This window comes from Micrasema longulum, unplaced genomic scaffold (genome assembly GCF_059751315.1).
Source record: "Micrasema longulum isolate JH-2025_06_02 unplaced genomic scaffold, ASM5975131v1 h1tg000049l, whole genome shotgun sequence".
Classification (NCBI taxonomy): domain Eukaryota; kingdom Metazoa; phylum Arthropoda; class Insecta; order Trichoptera; family Brachycentridae; genus Micrasema; species Micrasema longulum.
The window spans coordinates 508,106-527,653 of record NW_028277256.1 but is presented as its reverse complement, the minus strand read 5'-3'; the positions used below and the strand labels follow the sequence as shown (position 1 = coordinate 527,653).

At 30.2% G+C, this 19,548-nt stretch overlaps 1 protein-coding gene across 2 annotated transcripts in view; it reads left to right on the top strand.

The window, feature by feature from the left end:
* Cht6 (Chitinase 6) overlaps positions 1–19,548 on the top strand; it is a 224,199-nt gene that overhangs the window by 83,536 nt on the left and 121,115 nt on the right. For both annotated transcript variants that reach the window (XM_088229146.1, XM_088229138.1), the window contains exon 2: positions 1,582–1,639. In XM_088229146.1, the coding sequence (XP_088085272.1) occupies positions 1,582–1,639 (58 nt within the window). The remainder of the gene's footprint in view (positions 1–1,581; positions 1,640–19,548) is intronic.

The window sequence follows — 19,548 nt, the reverse complement described above, 5'->3', positions numbered from 1 at the left end:
ATTTGAGTTTTATTATTCACCACACTCGTAACTGCATAGTTAGTTACGGGACTAACTGTTCAGTAGGTAAGCCTTTTGTGCAGTTAATGACAAGATCCATGTAGGTAATTACAATAAATTATGCGTGACGCATCGCAACGTCTGGCTGTGAGACTCAGTTGTGGAAAGGACATCAAGAATCAAGTAGTAGGGACAAAGGTTGATAACCCTCTTAGTTTAATATGGGTCAATTGAACCGAAAAAAGTTATGTCGTATCATATAATTTGGGTATGTAATCCATTTTTCATTTCGCCAATTTCGATATGATCGCATCATTATTTTGTCCGTTCTCTGTTAAGAACATAGCACCCCATATACAGTAGAACCTCTCATAACAAGTAATTCGCATAGCGAGCAAAGCAAATTGTGAAAAAAATGCTCCCATAACGAACGAGCATAACGAGTGACACAGAAAAGAGAAGTTCCATCTTCGCGTCACTCACCTGTGAGTCGGGACTTCTGCACCAGTGCGTCAGTTTCTGGTTAGCACTCATTCCGCTAGCACGATAGTGTCGCATGTGTCACATTTTTTCAAACTTGTGTTCAGACATTGTCTGTATTTTTTTGGGCAAGGTTTAATAATTTTTGCAAAAATGTCCCTGAACCTCAAGAATATAGCTATAAGAGAATAAAAGTAACAGTAGAAATGAAACGTTAAATCCATGAATAGCGAGAACGTGGCTGTGCATTTCGTTCTACAAATTTCTTAAATAATAATGTTGTGTCATATTTTCCCCAAGTTTTGAAGCGTTGGAAAAAATTCTTAGAAAAAATCGAAGGAAAAAAGCCTCTAGAAAGCTTTTTAAGAAAACATAATTATTTGTTATAAATCAATGAAAAATAAACTCTCTAAATAATAAAAATAAATATCTCGGCCATTTTATTGTTTTTGCAAATCGAAATCGCATTCCAAGTTGTTACGCTCCTTTTCAATTTGTAAGTATGTAATTTTCAGTAAACGTTAAAAATGTAATAAAATAATAAAGTAAGGAAAATATGGCTATGTTTATATTGCATGTAAAAATAATAAAATAAATACATTTTTTTTTAAATGTAATTTTATAATGAATAACCACAAAGTTAGTGCTTCACAAACGAATTTTCATTTTATTTTATTCTTTTTTATAAGAAGAAATATTTGCGTTCTTATAATTTACACAAGTATTTCAATTTTGGTGGCCATTTTTAACGAGTTGTAAATAACTCAATATTACAAAGTGGAAATCAAGTTAGGGTATAGTGGGGTTCGAGTCTCGGTCCTCTGATCCGCGAGTCCGCAACACTAGCTACGGGACCACAACCCGATTCGATTTGATTTTATATCTGTAGTATTTATGTATCTAAAAGGATTCAAAGGGTAGACACGAAGCCTAAACTTCCATGCATTTTTTCTCCTCATTAATCAGCATAAAATGTGTATTTTTTAGAAATAATTTCTTTAACTTTCATCAATACCAGTTGACACAGTCCCCGGGAATGCAGTAATAGATGCGGGTCAGATTTTTGGTTTAAATTAATATGTTATTTTCATTTGCTTTCAGAAAGGACTAACGAAATGGCTGCTACTTGCTTGTCTTGTGGTGATAGCTTCTCATTCAGGTAATAATTGTATTTATTTTTAAAACTTATTAGAAATAAGTTTTCGATATATTAAGGTTAAAATTAATTAATTATAAAATATCATAGAGTTTTGTAGGACTGGTTTTTTATATACAAAAATGTTAAAAGTAAATGTGAAAATTTTGTAATACGCTTGTCCCTTAATGAACTTTTCTCGAAACACCATATTACAAAAAATAGCAATTTTGTCATTCTTAAGACTCCAAATAATACAAAACAAAGCGATGAGGATAATATTAAGATGTGGGAGACGAACAAATGTTAAGAAAATGATTCAACTTCTAGATATCACGACAGTTGATCAAAGAATCAAATTCAATGTTGCCAATGAAATAAACAAAATTATTAAAGGAATAGTTCCGAGATATTTTCAAAATAAACTAAAAAATAATGAGTTCTTTCATAACTATGCAACAAGAGGATCTAAAAATATAAGACTGGAAAAGAAATCAAAAGCAATGTCCCAGAACTGCCTTATGTACAAGGGAATAAAACTATTTGAAGAAATGCCAGAAAGCATAAAAAATGAAATTAATGTAAATATATTTAAAATTAAATGTAAAAAGTATATATGTAAAAAATATTTGGTAGTAAAAAGTGTAAATAGTGAATATAATTAATGAAAATGTACATATGAAACAGTAAATATTATAAATTAGGATACTAAGTGTATAATAGTGATAAATAATGTTAGAATAAGTATAGATGTAAATATTGTGTTGTAAATATATATTAGACTATGTAATACATAGAACTAAATAAATAAATAAATAATTTAAAAAAGTAGATAAATAGCTCTAGGGGTTTTGACACTCAAAATGTTTGTTGGTCTTGTTTAACAAATATCACAGCTACTAAGCGTGTACATTCTAAGAAGCAATTGGTTAATTTCTGCATCCTGTAATATGGAGTTCCCACGTTGATATAATCACCTCTTGCTCTGAAGACATAACTAGCTGCTAATTCTCATGATACAGTTTACCAATGGCGGTGGTAAATTGTAACAGCAGATATGGAGGTACATCGTGCTGGCAAATACGAGGACAGAGTAACGAGAGATGCTATCAAAACCTATTCTGGACGCGAGGGAATTACCAAATAGGCAATACAAACTCAAGTATTAGGACATCAACCAGCGCTAAAATTATAAAAAAATATCATACGGATGATTTCATCGGAACATCGAATGCAGTTTATCTCGATCATCTGATACGTGAAGATAAGGTGATCGGTCTTACGATTCAGGTGTCAGTCCGGTGAAAGTACTCCTTCAACGTACCCGAAAATCGTTTTAAAAACCGAGGGTCTTGCTATCGGTTTCGTTCATACTTAAAACATTTTTTGTGTTAAAATATCGATTTAACTTAAGTTTTTAAAATATAAAATACTTTCTTTTTAAAAATTCATCCAAATATTTGAATTTTCAACGAGTTGAAAACAATTTACTATTATAAAATGTGAATCAAGTTGGTGTAGAGTGAGGTATGAACCTCTGATCTGTGATTCCGCGACACTAGCCACGAGACTTCAACCCGATTAAGTTGAATTGAATTTTAGTTTACTGCTTTCATTGCCTCTTTCACTGTGTGTTGAACAATTTATATGGAAACTAAATGCACGTTTAGGAACAATGAAATATTGCAGTGTAGACTAATATTTCTCATCCACCCGGCCAGGATGCATGGTATGCGAATGCTCCAATCTCTCTACTCGGCGGACTTCTCCACTAAATTCTCTTACTCAGGATTGTTATCTGAGTGTTGAAGTTGAAGTTGAAGCGTGTTTCCATTGAATGGAAACACGCTTCAAGGATTCTGGTTCTATTTCACACGCAGAAATGTATTCTTATGTCGTGGTTATACAAGTAAAAATGACCATTTGCAAAAATAACGAAATTGAGATTATTGACTTTTGGACATCGTATTAGCATAATGATTGACTAATAAAAATGCAATCCGACACCAAAAAAGTTTAGTTTTTAAAATATGTGACCATTTGATAGAAGCTCACAGATTTTTGACAAGTAAAACTGACCCACACACAAAGTCACTTTTATTAGTAAATTTAAGATCCAAAGAATTGACCAAGTAACAGTTAGTCAATTTTATTTGTAGTAAATGTCACCAGTGAAGAGTTAGTTAGAGTTAGTAGTCAGTAGTTAGTAAGTTAGTATACATTATGTAACTAAGTAGACATTATCATTATGAATATGTTCATGTCCCTTCCCCTCCTTATCCTCTCTTCAAGCATCCTTGTCATAATCCCGCCCAATTTATAATAACTTACTGTTTTTTTAAAAAAAACATTTCATTGATTATTGAAAAATATATATATGAGTACATGAAAATAATATTTTTATATGTATAAACTTATATGAATTTATGTAACATATTTTCTTTACTAACTTTGTATACTTTGTGGAAATCTGTTATTGGTTCTAAGTTTATACACTATATCTGTTTGTTTACAATAAATATGTATGTATAACTGTTGGTTTCCCAAACACAAACAACAAACAAACCGTCACGCCGTTTCCCCGTAGAGGAAGGCAGAGAGGATAGAACGCCATAACACTATCTTGGCATACAGACCTCGCTTCCTCTACATTTATACATCTTCTCATGCACGCACGCCGTTTATTCCTACTTTTGGCATGTCCATCTTTAAGTATTTGATGAACTTGATCGTGCCATGTCTTTCTCGGTCTTTCTCGTTTTCTGCATCCATCAACATTTGCATCGTAGATTCTTTTAGCCGTTCTTTTGCTGTCCATTCGCTCTACATGTCCAAACCAACGCAGCACCCCTTTCTTGATTCTGTCAATAATGCATGTCTCAGCCTTACACACTTCCCAAATAAAATAATATAAAACAAATAAATAAATAAAATAATCAAGTGAATACATATAATTGAATGGCAGGCCCCACTATGTCTATATTCTTGTAGTTTTTATTTATATTAATTTAACCTGTAGATCTGTTTGTATTCGAAATAAATAAAATGAAATAAAATATATATTCGAAAAACTGACCACGATGAAATATAATTCAAAACCATCGTGTTTGTCTGTAATTGACTTTGCGTTTCAGTCTAAATATTTATATTTGAATGTCGGTAAGAGAATTGAGATTAATTACAGAATGAAATATCTACTGCTTCAATCTCAGCCTATAAATCATCTGAAATGAAATATGATGTTTGTTTTAGTGAGTGGACATTTCATAATACTTGTAATGTTAACATTGTAATTTGCAATTAAGTTGATGCTGTCATGTCTGCAAATTACGATTCAGGTCCCAGTCTAGGGACTATGAAATATTCTAGTATGAAAACACCGTTTTAAATAAATATTTCATATTTATTTATTTATACTTTTAAAATGTGTGCATTATCTTTTTATAAAGAATAATGTTCCCTCACTGGGGTGTCCCGTGCTGAGGGAAACATTTAACAATAAGTAAAACATGCCTTAAATTATTTATTTAACATAGTTAACATAGTAAAAAAAATAAAACGCAATTAATCTATTTAACCCAATTATCACCTTAAAGCAATATTAACTAAAATAATCATAAAAAAACATTACAAATTCACATAGACTTGTAGACCAAATTTTATTAACAGCACCGGATTTTTACCTATTTAGCTTGATCCACTCATCGATCCGTTCGCTACCCACCTCCACTATCCATTCCTTAATAGCAATTTTATATTGTGAGTACTAACTAATTGTCCCTATGGACAATGGAAGTAGATTGTACACTTGTAATTTTTGTGTAATCTGCAAGTTTAATCTAGGAGAAAAAACCCGCTTAAGACATTCAAAATATTGTATACTTATTTGTATGAAAAAATAAGCTGGAATAATCGGCTAGTTTCTTGGCTCACCGCAGGCGCTGGGCGTGCTTTATTAATATTTATATTTTTATTAGGATAAAAATAATTTAAAATAAATAGTAATTATTTATTTGTTTTTCTGAAAATAAAGTTAGTCAAATATAATGGTGAGCTGCGCATAATCCCTTCGCCCCTGATTAATATGTAACACAATGTATAACCTTGCCACCAACATTGGTGTTCTGTATTCAAGTTAACATGAATTTTCATATTTACAATAAAAACAAGTTACGTCCCATTACTTATTTTACATTACATAATATTTTTAAGTGATGATTTATGTAACTAATTGCGAGAAAGCCTTTTATTGGGCATTATGAAATGTATTTATAATATGTGTCTTATGATTTAATAATTGTCTGTTCGCTTCCCAATAAAATAAAATTATAACAATAGTCGAATTACAAGATCCTCGACACATAGACAACTCAACGGAGGTGGTAATTTTTGATGAAGTAAATATAACGGTCCGGGCATTTCCTACAAGGGATTTATTTTAAACTCGCCAATATGCTTTTATTGTATTTTAAAAGATTTATACCTAAACATCACTGAATCATGCTGGCATTTGAAATTGATTTACTCTAAGGGCATTCTACAAATTTCAGCTTGAGGCTATAAAGGCTCTTATTGGCGTATGAAATATTATTCTAATCAATGTTATAAATAAGTTTAAAATCATAAATTTAACGTTTACTTGTCCTCTAAAATACTAACAATCTCTTTTAAAAAGTGAACAATGTTTCGTAACATTTATTTTATTTGAAAAAGGTTGTGAAACAAAAATAGATATAATGGACTCTGGTTAAAATCCTGAAAAAGGAATTGAGTGGAGGTAAGCCCGCCTTTTAGTGTAGCGGTTGGCGCGTTTTTCTACAATGTTCGAGGTCCTGAGTTCGATTCCTAGCAGGATGGATACAATATTGATCTTTAAGGAGGTTCTAGAACCAATTTGAGCACCAATGCAGAGCCCTATACGCCAGTGCAGACAGGTTATGATAATTAATAAATTTAAACACCTTTTTTTTATCATTGTTATCAGAGCAAATGAAGAAACACCTATACACATTCTATGTGAAAGTAATGCTGATTAATCAGTTTCCTCAATGAACGAACCATTTATGAACTTTTCACCGTTTCTGCTCTTTTACTTGACAAAGTCAACAGATGGAAGAGCTGAGAAAACGTGGATGTTAAAAGATAGTGACTTTTACACAGTCAGTAAAATTGAGACTAAAACCGGCCAATAATAGGTCATAAGCCCTGTAAATGTCTACAGTGTAAGCATCCACCCCTTTCCTGAAACTGTTTATAAATACTTGTAACTTTCTTCAGTTTCGCACATTCTCGATAATTTTTTGCAACTAAGCAACATTTTATTATTTCTTTACAATGAAATCGCGGAAATAACACAACATAGAAAGTTTAAAGGCTTTCATTGTACCTCTTACTGCAGTATTATCAATTTGTGATCCGTCAAATACGCATGGTCAGTACAGTCACCTTTTTCTAATGTCCCAGTAAGACAGTGACGTAATACAGTATTAGCTGTAAATTGAGACCGCAGGCGTATCTTCCAGATTTGGAAAAGAAGAAGAACGTCGTAACACAAACGTAACAAAAACGAACAATGACACAAAACCCAAATACATACAGGAAACATTAAAAGACTTCGCCCTATATAAAATGTACTAAACAACAGAAAAAAAACGACGCGCATTCTAAAGCACATCATCACCATCATTCCCTTTCCGCACCTTATGATGCATAAGGTACTGCATTGGTATACTAATCGCAGCGAATCTTGATAATTTTATGTTACATGAAGGTAAGATGATAGTGTCTTACGCTTTAGGTAGTCCTGAGACCATTAAATGAACGTAGTTATGCAGAAAACAGCCAGTCCACAATTTTGAAAAAATTAGAAATCACCTTCTGAAAATGGTATCAATCACAAAAACGGTATTTCTGAATTTGCAAAAAACACCCACAGCACCAGAAAATCTTAACGAATTTAAAATTTATGAAAACTGGTCAAATACATAATTAAATTCTTGTTTGTAATGTAAAAAAAACTAGTACATTCCTTGTTTATCATTTGTTAAAGTCAAAAACCTTCCAACTGTTGTGGAGATTTGTTTATTCACTGTTTTCACAAAGGTGCTATTATCTCAGTTTCAATTTTTTATGGCTTGCTGCTTTCTGCATAACTACGTTCAAATATTTTATAGTCGTATTCTAGTAGTAATAACGATATCGGGAATCGTACTCGAGAACTCTTGCATGGTAAGCAAACACGCTGACCATTACACCACGAGGCCAACATAAGCAAAGCACACGAGTTCATCAAACTACTAAGACACTACTGGGAATGTACTTACACAGATCCAAACATGATCCCTATCGAACTCGGGCAAAATTACCTCTCATTTTGTAAATACCTAGACTTCCATATTCCCTTCTCAAAAATGTTTTCTCTCTCTATTGCAAAAAAATAAATAACTCCGAGAGGAAATCCATCCAGTCTACAAACATTTGAACATACTCAAAACATTAATGAAAAACAAGTTTTTTGAAACATTTATAGAGTTTTTATTCAATAAAATACACATCTAATTACAATATTAATACATTATAAAAAGAAAAACTTAAGTATTAAAACATATTTTTCTTGATAACAATAAAATAAAAGTTTGTCATCGGGTGCTTAGACATTAGTTTTAATTAGGATTCGAATAAAAAAGTACCGTCATAATATTGTACAAGTATAAAATAATGAAAATATATTTATAGTTTTAAGTAAAAAACAAACTCAACCAAACAATATAAAATGGTTTAAAATATTTTTGTAATGTAGAAAAATAGAGTAAAAATATACGATTTAGTTAAAAAATAAACATTTTCTTAAATAAACTTCAAACTTAAGAAAAATTAAAATCATAGCGGGTGCTCATAACTGCAACCAAAACAAGATAAAAAATAATAATAAAACTATAAGTCAACTTAACTATGAATTATTTTGTGTTATTAATTTCATAAGGAATCAATAAACAGCCTTATTTCTAGGCCAATGTGTTTGGATTCATATTCGAGTAATACTCGCATATAAAATAGTTTCGCAACGATGGTAACAAGCATAAATACGTACAAAGACCCGCTTTAAGATTTCACTTTCTGTACTGGGCAGCCCAAGAAGCCACTTACTTTATGCCTATAATATTATATACCTATTTGTAAGACCTATTGGCTCTTTTCACATTCTTAAAAAAAATATGCTCAACTTTTAAAAAAATATGAGGGTTACGGTATTATTTTTTTCATGCGACGCCGACGTTGGATAAATTTTCTACAAAGGTTTAAAGTATGCATATTTTGAATAGGAAAATATCACATACTACGAATATCGATAAAAATATATTAAATAGATTTAAAAAAATTAATTGTATTTTCAAAATCAATATGGATATTGTTTAGAAATGTTTTCATCCATAACTTTAATAAAAAAATTTAAAAAAATATATCCTATCAAAAACGCGACATGTGATACTTATAAATACGACACTTGATAATTGTGACGTCAAGATTTGTGACGATGTTTTATTTCAATTTCAACAGTCACAACTAAAGTTTACAATTTACACGAATCGTGACGTATGCACGGCCAATGCAATGAACAGTTTTGGCGGGAATTCAAAACTATAAATTTAAAATCATTTTTTATGCTACTAATATGTAGTAAAACTTTTTTTTTACTCGACAGTATTTTATGGACCCTTTTTAATTTAAAATTGTAAAAAAAGTTATATTTCACCTGTAAATGAGACGTTACGCACCCTATAGGACAAAATGCAAGTTTTACGTAACCGCGACTTGCTTGTATGCAATAGTCGTCGGAAACAGACTTGGCGGTATGACCTGTGACGTCATAATGACGCGACGTCAACAGCGAACCACTTTGTATTTGCTCATTTTTAAACCTGAAAGCGTTGAAGAAACGTGGATGTTCAAACATTGGAATATTATAGTTACGCAATGTGGAAAGCGGCCACTTAAACCAGTCAATAACAGGTCATGAGCCCTGTAAATGTGTCTTTCAAATATGCATTCATAAAATACTTAATGGTATAAGTGATTTCTCATCTCTGTTGCAATAAAATTTTTTTCACGTTCCCAACCGTGTCACCGGAAGTCAAAATCTGCTATTTATCAAGATTTAATCTTCTAAGATAAACTTCCCTTTACCCAAATGTCCAGAATGTGTAAATCAGTCAATTTTTCACCCAACCTGGAATGCTTTGATATAGATCTCCCGGCTTTTCGTCTCTTCGCCGTTAACACAGCGTGGAATGAAGATGGATTGGCACGGGTTAGCTCGAAGTCTTATCTATTTATTTTATTTGAGATTTTTATAGCTATAACATTAAAAAATAAGTAGAAATATATTTGAAATACTAGAGCCAATTTGAAAATTCCACTGTACATCTAATGTGCATAATATATAAGAAAATAATTTACATTATTGAATGTGTGCGAAGTTAGTATTCATGTGTGTGTATGTGAATGGAATGAAAGGGTGAGTATGCGTTTGTGTGGGTGCTAAGTATTAAAAAAATATATACAATTCAAAATGTGAATTGATATTTAAAAATATTTAAGAAAGTGCTTGGTAAGAGGTTAGATTATTAAAAAAAAATAGTTTGTATTTACTTATGAATGTGTAGATGATGTTTTTAAATAAACTGTATACCATTATTTTATCGTCCGTGTTCGCCTTGGCTATATAGTTTTTGATATTTTTTTGTTCAGTTTCTTGTACATGTTTCTTCATATAACTGTTATTATAAAACTAGCTTAGGCCATACACATAATAAATAAATAAATAAATGCCCCGTCAAAAATGTTTTCCCTCTCTGTTGTAATTGATTTTAATCTTGAAAACCATAGCAATTAGCATTTCCCAATTTGTACTAGTATTACGTATATAAGAAAGTATCTAGTACTTAATTTCATGCTAACACAACTTTCTACATATTAGAAGTGAAGAAAATCAGAGTATTATTAGTATAATTTGTTATGAAGCCTATGCATCGTTGACAAATTATGCTAAGTGAAAACCTACTAGGTTAGTTATTGTGATCGGTGTTGGTAACAGAATTCTTATACAATACCTTGAATACTTTTTTAATATTCTTGAACATAGATAATTAAATAGTCTTAATTTTCTGCCTTGTTTGAAATTATGCTTTTCTACCGTTATTTGATTTGATAGTCAAATTAAAACCAAAAAAACATTTTGTTATTAACACGCACCAACACTACACTTTAAAGCTTTTCAGTTTGACAGATATAAGTTATTTAATATTTTAGTTTTTATTAATTCAAAATAGTTTTTGAAACCCAAAATTTTTATTCCATCGAACTTTTTGGTTGTTTATGATTTTTGAAGCTACAGTTTAATTAATTTATTTATTTCAGAAATAACTTTTTTTGGGTATAACTCGTGTTGAGGCATTCATTTACGTTATTTTTATGTTCTAGTTACAGTAGTTTTTATCCATAATAATATATGCGCAGACATGCACACATAAATGAATGCATAGATGTACATATACATATGTAAATCAATAGTAAAAACAGTAATTATAACAACAAAAAATCATAATAGTAGTAATTTATATTTATTTTATAATTTTTTCACGCCCGTAAGGCCTTCATACACGGAAGTTATATAAAACATGAGTACATAAAAAAAATAAAATTTGAAAAATACAATATAAAGCAATAAATGGTAGAACAGTGTTAAGAAGTAAAGTTGGTTTAAAAAAAGAAGATGAGTATACAAACAACATGAATTTAAAAGAAATACAATACTATTTATTATTTATTTATTTATTTTATTTTATTAGGGAAATCAACAGTTCTACATACATATTTTTAGTAAACAAACAGATATAGTGTATAAACTCAAAACCAATAACAGATTTCCACATAGTATACAAAGTTAGTAAAGAATATATATATTACATATCAAATAAATACAAACAATTTATACATATAAAAATGTTATTTTCAAGTACTCAATAATCAAAGATTTTTTAAATATTAATTTTAAGAACATTAAGTTACTGTAAATTGGGCGGGATAATACAAAGAAATAAAATTAAAACGGTGTTTAAAAGTATAGTAGGTTTTTTAATGTAACTAATACAATACACATGGGGACTGTGCAGATATTGAGCCGAGAAGTATGCCACCGTCGCAAAATATTTGGCTCCTCTACACCGGTCAGTTGTCGGTCTTCCAACATCCGCACAAATACCTACATATATACATAAACCAACAGTGTTTTTTAATGTTATTATAAAGAAGTCTAGCCCTAGGGAAAATTAGATATAAAAATGTTATCCTTCGCGCGGTAAAAATTAGAGAAGTAAATAGTACACGAAAGTTTCTTGAAATTGTATAAAAAAATATTTTAATAAAAATGAGCTACTTTGAACGACGTCACTAGTTCATATGAGTCTACCAATGATTAGAGAATTGTGACAGATTTCTGGTTTACGGCAAGTCAACGGACCAATCGGCAGAGCTGCCCGAGAATAAGCGGAAGAGAACTTGAAACGTCACACGCGGAGTAATTTCAGAAATACAAGACTAAAAAATCAAAGCGCTGATAATACGATACACAAAAAATATTTTTGACTTAGTAAAATATAAATAAAAAAACACTGACTTTTTTATAACGATTTGACAAAATCTAAACATTTCTTGAGAGTGTTTATGGATTATTTATAAAAATATTTAATTAATAACCTACTCTAAAGAGAGAACCTCTCAATTTTTAAGCGAGTTTCTTATATTTTACCTATAAAAACGGCCAGTCACTTGGGCTACGTATGTTAGAATACTGTCAGCTTAAAAAAAATAAATTAAATATATTCCTTAAAAACATTTTAAATATTTTTACTTAGTGAATTGGTATTTATTTCGTATCACTTCATGATAAATTATATATTTTACGCCTCTGTGAATATGAGGAGTACTCTTACGAAACTACATTCGTGATTTAAAAAAAAGTTAATAATACAAATAAAGTTTTCATCTCGTTAAAATTTATTTTCTTAATATGATTATTTTTTGTATTCTGAACAAAATGCTGCCATGAATTTAAAAATACAGATTTAATTATGATATTTAGTTTACGTAAAGTTACTCAAATAAATTAAATCAATTACGATTAATTTCTCAGCGGTCGTTGTATTAAACTGTTTATATTATATTAATTTTTTACGCTCAAACTTAAAACGTAATTATATTATTTAACATGGAAAATTTTAATGTTGGTGTTTCAAATATATTTTTTAATTGAACGCCTTTATGCACTTGGCAATTTTATTTTTAAACCAAAGCTATAAAAAATACATTCGTGCAGTTTAATCAGCCAGAAAATAATATGTTTTAAATTATACGTTATCGAATTCCCACAAATGACATGCGTACGAGACAAAAGACATTACAAGAGATATGTACAAAGAAAATAAAATACAAAGAACACAAAATTTTATTAACATGTTTAAGTAATGTTTTTACTAACCTTCAAAACGTACCAAGAAAAAGTAATAATGGTGCTTATAACAACATTAAGTCACTAGTAAGTGCTATTAAACGAGCTACCTTATTAAATAATGTTTTGACTCACATAGTCATTGTTTTTTTTCGTGATTTTTTAAAATAAGATTATCAAAAATACGATAGAAATGGAACTATTATTTTTTCCGTACGATGTTGTATAATTTTTCTACAATGGTTTAATATATGCATATTTATAATCTGAAAACGAGACGTTTTGCATTTTAGGGTACATTGAAAGCATCCACCACATACCCGAATCCGTTTTAAAGACTAAATGTCTTTCTTCGGATTCACTCATACAAGCAAGCAATTTTTTTTTTCATTACGAATTGATTAAATTTCATCCTTTACTTACCAAATTCAGTAAGAAAAAGCGCGAACAAATATTTACATTTACAACTTTCAATATCCCTTTCACTGTCGCTCTAAAACCACCCTTCATCGTCTACAAGGTAGAGACAAAGGTATTTTTACTTTTATTATTTTTTATTATTATTACAAATGTATATCCGACTGACGACAATTATGTTATTAAGTGTAGACGAACCTTGCGTAACCCGTGACGCCACCATCCGACGTTTCTGTTTCCGACGATGGTAATCTCATCAGTTATATATGTACAATGTACATACGAGTGTATAAGCAACATCACGTATTTGTAAATATTTCAATTTTACACCACAAAATTCCTGGATATGAGGTACAGAGAAGGAATTTAGTTAAATATTTTTTTTAAATATCAATTTTAACTTTTATAAAAAAAATAATAACTGCATTGTTTCGTTTTAAAATTACGATGTGCCAGGTGTCACACATCAACAAACTACCAGTTTCTTTAGTATGAAAAATGATAAACCTGTCTTTGTATGAAGACCCGAGAAAGGCAGAGGATAGATGCCTTCGAAATGTGGTGCTGGAGACGTATGCTGCGAATCACCTAGACCGTGAGAGTTAACATCTTAAAGAGCTGAACCTAAATGATAGACAATCCTTCATCTGTTGCATCTTATAAATCCAGCTGGGTTAAAAAAACTAGTGGATTAGATTAAACCCGGTTTAAAAAGTCACATCATCATCATTCCCTTTCTACGCCGAATGGTGCACAGGGTGCATTGGTTTACCAATTGCAGCGTATTTTGATCATTTTTGTTAGATGGAGGTAAGATGATCAGTCTTACGCTTCAAGCACCAGTCCAGGGACTATGAACTATTCAAAACACCCTTTTAAATAAATATTTCATATCAACAATGTCGGGAATCGAACCCGAGACCTCTTGCATGGTAGGCAAACACGCTGACCATCATTACGAAGCCGATATTTTCCATATTATTTAAATTTAAATGTCCTCTGATGTAATAACAGGAGTAAAGTTAAATGTTTGATTTTTCATGATTTGGTTAAATTATTATTTAAAATTTCCGAGCGCATCGATATCTTTCTGTACACTCTTTATAGTTCTAGAAAGAACAAATAATATTTTTTGCACTTTTATTAAGCTTTTTTTAAGCAACTCGTATTTCTTTGAAAAAACAATCAGATTAAACGTCAATATGACGTATACAAACGGTTTTTCACGTAATCGTTAATTTTCAATACTATTGGGTCTGATCAGACCCATTCCGGTGGGTGTGTGTAAAAGCACGTCTTCCATTTTTCGGACACATCACCAGATACGATATTCTCGTTTGTCTTGAAAAATTAACAGCCATGGGAGGAGTTGAAGGAACTAGAGGAAGAGGAAGATCCGCCACTAGATGGATTGAGCTAATCAAGGCTGCCAGAGGGACATCAGGTTGGAGCGATGCGGATGGTGGTGTTTCACAAGAGGTGGAGGACAAAAATCCATAAATTATTGAAGATAAAGAGTAAGGATGGTCACGACCCTCATCAGTGAGAAGAACGATGCAGATATGTTGATGATAAATAATAAAAAAAAAAATACTTACCTTCAAATACCTCGCTATTTCATTTTCGAATTTCAGCGCACAATAAAAGTGTTAATCTTATTTAATGAACCTTTGTATGCACTTTTAAGGTTCGAATTATAATTAAATGTTATTTTCTTTATTATTCACGTCTTTGATTAAATATAATTACATGAGTTTCCCATTTGTTTTTCGTAGAAAACAGCTTTCTCTTAAAATTTTCAATCCATATTAGTATGTTATTTAATAAGAAATAATAATAATACACTTTTCTTCATTTGTAAGGTAACATTAGAAAGTACAAAAATCATAAATTAAGATGGATAACGATTACGAATTAATGACAAAATCATAATTTCAATCAAATCGGAGAATTTAATGTGAAACGGAAATCTGAGAAATAAAATAATGCTTGAGTTTAATAAATACAATTTCAAACACACCTTATTTTTAAATCTATAAGAAGGTACAACTCGATTTTTTAAAGTTCATGAATTTCAAGATGAATATTCCTAATTTAAAAACTTAAAATGTATGTAAAATGAAGCAATTTAAATTATCACGATAAAAAATAACATTATTGTTCAAATGGTAATCATTCACTCAATTTAGACGTTTTTACCAGCGTTATGTTAAATGTTAAGTTTCATAGTGATAGAAGGGAAATTAAGTGCTGCTATTTAGGATATTAAATGATATTTTAGACACTTTTAGTTCTTAACTCTAGATTTTCAAAAATGGGTAACAAAATTTCTATCGATTTGCACAGTTCAAACTATGCAAGGTGTTTCACCTTCTACGGCTTTACAGTTCAGCAAATAAACATACGCATTAAAATAAATACTTTAAAAAAATATTTTCCACCCTGCAATATTAAATTATGTGTTGTCTATGATGAAAATTAAATTATTCCGATTTAAAAAAATGTTTGTCATGAGTCGAGAGAATTTATTATGAAAAGTCGAATGAAATGGGCGCCCTGTAACAAGCATGAAACATTTTGCTTTTGATTTCCAGTTAGATAACAACATGGTTTTTCTGAAACCTGGATGCGTTTTGCTATTATTTATCAGTTTACCTTGGTTTTTTGTGGTGTAAAAAGCCTTGATAAAGTCAACAGAAGAAATTCAAAGTCGTATGCTTTTATGATTTACCATTTTTAGCCATCATTTTAATATTTTGTATCACATGCACGTATTGGAGAAAACATATTTTTTGAAATATTGAAAATGATAATTTGTTAAAGAAATCATAATTATAAAAATACGTTTATCGTTTCATTCATTTTTTATTTATAATTTTAATTATTTATATTATTATAATTAAAATTTAATAACATTTAAAAGAATGTAATTTTAAAGAAACCCTCAACATTCAATACGGAAAGTCCATATAACATATTTAAGGTTCATACAGTAGACACTCTTTATAAAATAAATTCTATTATACAAAATGATAAAAAAAAATTAAAAAAGGGTTTGAGATGAATAAGTCACTCAGATACCAACATAATATTAAAATTCCTAAATTCCACACAAGTCATGGTCAAAATAGCTTTGTCTTCAAAGGTGTAAAAAATTAAAATAATCTTCCCAATTCACTAAAAACTATTAAAAATAATATATCAATAAATAAATTTAAAGTATTTACTTTACATTTGTAAAGAAATTTTTTGAACACGTGTAAAAACAGCATTAAATGTTAATTAGTATGAACGTATTATTATTAAATGTTTTTTTCTTTATATATTCTATGTTTTTTTCTCATATACTCGTTTATTCAAAATTATATAAACTCTTATAAATAAACAACTACAATAGTGTAAGTTACTCTCCAAGCACAAGATTTAGTCTCTTTTTTTGGAGAGTTACAGTGATAACATTTACTAGATGTATAAAAGTAGATATGTTTAGAATTTTTTTTAAAAACATGTACCTTTTATGAAGTTTATCAATCAAAATAAAACAAATTAAAAAAATGTAGTTCCACCAAGAAATGTCAGTAGAGACAGTTAGAAGCCGATTTTACGGAGCTAGGGGATCTTAAATTGTAATGTTTTTTAAATGTTTTTCTGTATATAACTAATTTTCATATTTTTTAAAATATAAGATAAAAATAGATACCTGCGAGATGTTGTGTTGGCGTCGATTATTGAGGATCCATACTGTGCCAACATATTCTGCAGTTTTTCGGACACATAGCTAGACGTGACCTAAATAATAATAATCAAGGGCAGTGTACCAGGACGAAGAAACAGAAGCAGAGCTACAGCCCGTTGGATCGACCATGTTAAAAACAATGTCACGGGCGACCCTGCATAGACTTGTGGAGGGGGCGCAGAGATGTGAAGGATGGAGACGCATTGCTAATAGAATGACAGGGAAAAGTTCCAATGATCACGACTTTCAGAACTTAGGAACTACAAAAAATAAGTTACAGTAAAGTTAAGTGTTAATTCAATAACTATATTTTGTATTTTTAAGAAATACCAACAAGAAACGTTTTTAAAGCAAGGATGTTTTTAAAGCATATAAATGTTTTAATCTGCCTATGGCGAGGTATTCATATTTCCTACGCAGTGACAGAGTTTAGTTGATAGATTGATAGATCAAATTACTATTAAAACCTATATGCGTTTTAAATTGTATTTAATGATTGATTAGTAGGTTTGTTTAGGCAGATGAGAATGTAGGTGGACAAAGACGAGCCGTGGGATGTTGTAATATTATATACCAAGTGTAATATCCTACGAACTTTAACATAATAATTACACTGAGTATCATTTTATGTCTGTACTCAAATAATGTTTGGAGTCATCAATCAACGAACGTTTAAAAGACTTGTAATGGGATTTTGATATTTGATACTGATTTATGGAAAGTGAGCAAGGTACAAAAAAAAACTAATACATGTGTTATATTGTTAATCACAATATGAATTTTACATTTTCTTGTACAAAGTCTATATACCATTTCTTAAAACGGGTTTAATTTTATTTTAGGATGAATTAAGCAGAAAATGCTAGAATTTTATTTATTCATTTATATATACGTTCAGTTTGGATTTACACAATTATAAGTAATAAGTAATGACAGTCTGAAACAAGGTTTTCTTCTTTTTTTTAAATTTCGACTTCTGTTCTAGTTTCGGCCAATACTAAAACCGATACTTTTCTAAATAAGATAAAAGTCACTTCAAAACTTCCAAATAAAGGCGTTTTTATTGTCAACCTTTATTAATTCATTAAAATAAGTGTTCAATAAAATGAACATTGAAATAAAGGGGATAAATTCAATAGGTAAATTTGTCTATTTTTAGCGCTTTTTTTAGCGCTGGTTGTTAAGTTGTTTATATAACTTAAATGTAACAGTTCTTCAATGTACGCTACAGGTACATTGACTTATTAACTAAAGGCATTACATAAATATGAAAGGTTTTAGAACTCACGGGAACATAGAGTCGTGAGCCATAAGATCCACCCGAGTACAGCCGAACGCAATCCGGCACATCCCGCCGATTGATCGCCGAACTGGCCGAAACCGAAACTTCGGCCGGTTACTAGCAATAAATACAAGAACGCCTGCCTTTCAGTCAAAGAATGACTGAATACGCGTTGGGCATGACTAAGCGTGTGACTCATAATTTTTGAGAGCTCAGGGCACGTCCATGTGTATTAATATGTCAATCATCCTCATCATCATCCCCTTTCCGCACCTAATGGTGCATAGGGCACTGTATTGGTAAACAAATCGCAGCGTATCTTGATCATTTTTTTGTAACATGAAAGTAAGACGATCAGTCTTACGCGTCAGATACAGAAACAGGGACTATGAAACGTTCTAGTGTAAAAAATCCTTTTAAATAAATATTTCAAATCAACCATGACGGGAATCAAACCCGAGACCTCTTGAATGGTAGGCAATCGCCCTGACCATTACACCACGAGGCCGACTACTATACTAGTATCATAGATTTACATCTGTTGATGGCCTAGTAGTACCAAAATTTAAAAATAAATATGGACAACGGACGTTGGATCATATTGTTCCAAAAATATTTAATATGTTGCCACTTGACGCATTTTTGTTATTTTCTTAGGTTAACCTTTTCTTTTATTTCTTTCTTATTTTATTTAATTTTTTTAGATCTTAATTTGAATAGGTACTTATTATTTTCTTATTATTTTCATTTTTTCTGTAGATATAAATTGAAATTTTCGATTAACTTTGTTTTATTTTTTATCTTGTTTTGATTACATTTATGAGTACACACTATTTACATATGTGCTTATTTTTTTTCTTATATTTAAAATATATTCAAGTAAATTGCTCTTCTTTAATTTTAATTGTATTTTTTTACTCTTTTTTCTTACTTTATTTTTTTTTTTATTTCTTCAAATTATTTTTATCTGTTCATTATTTTATTTTTTTTTA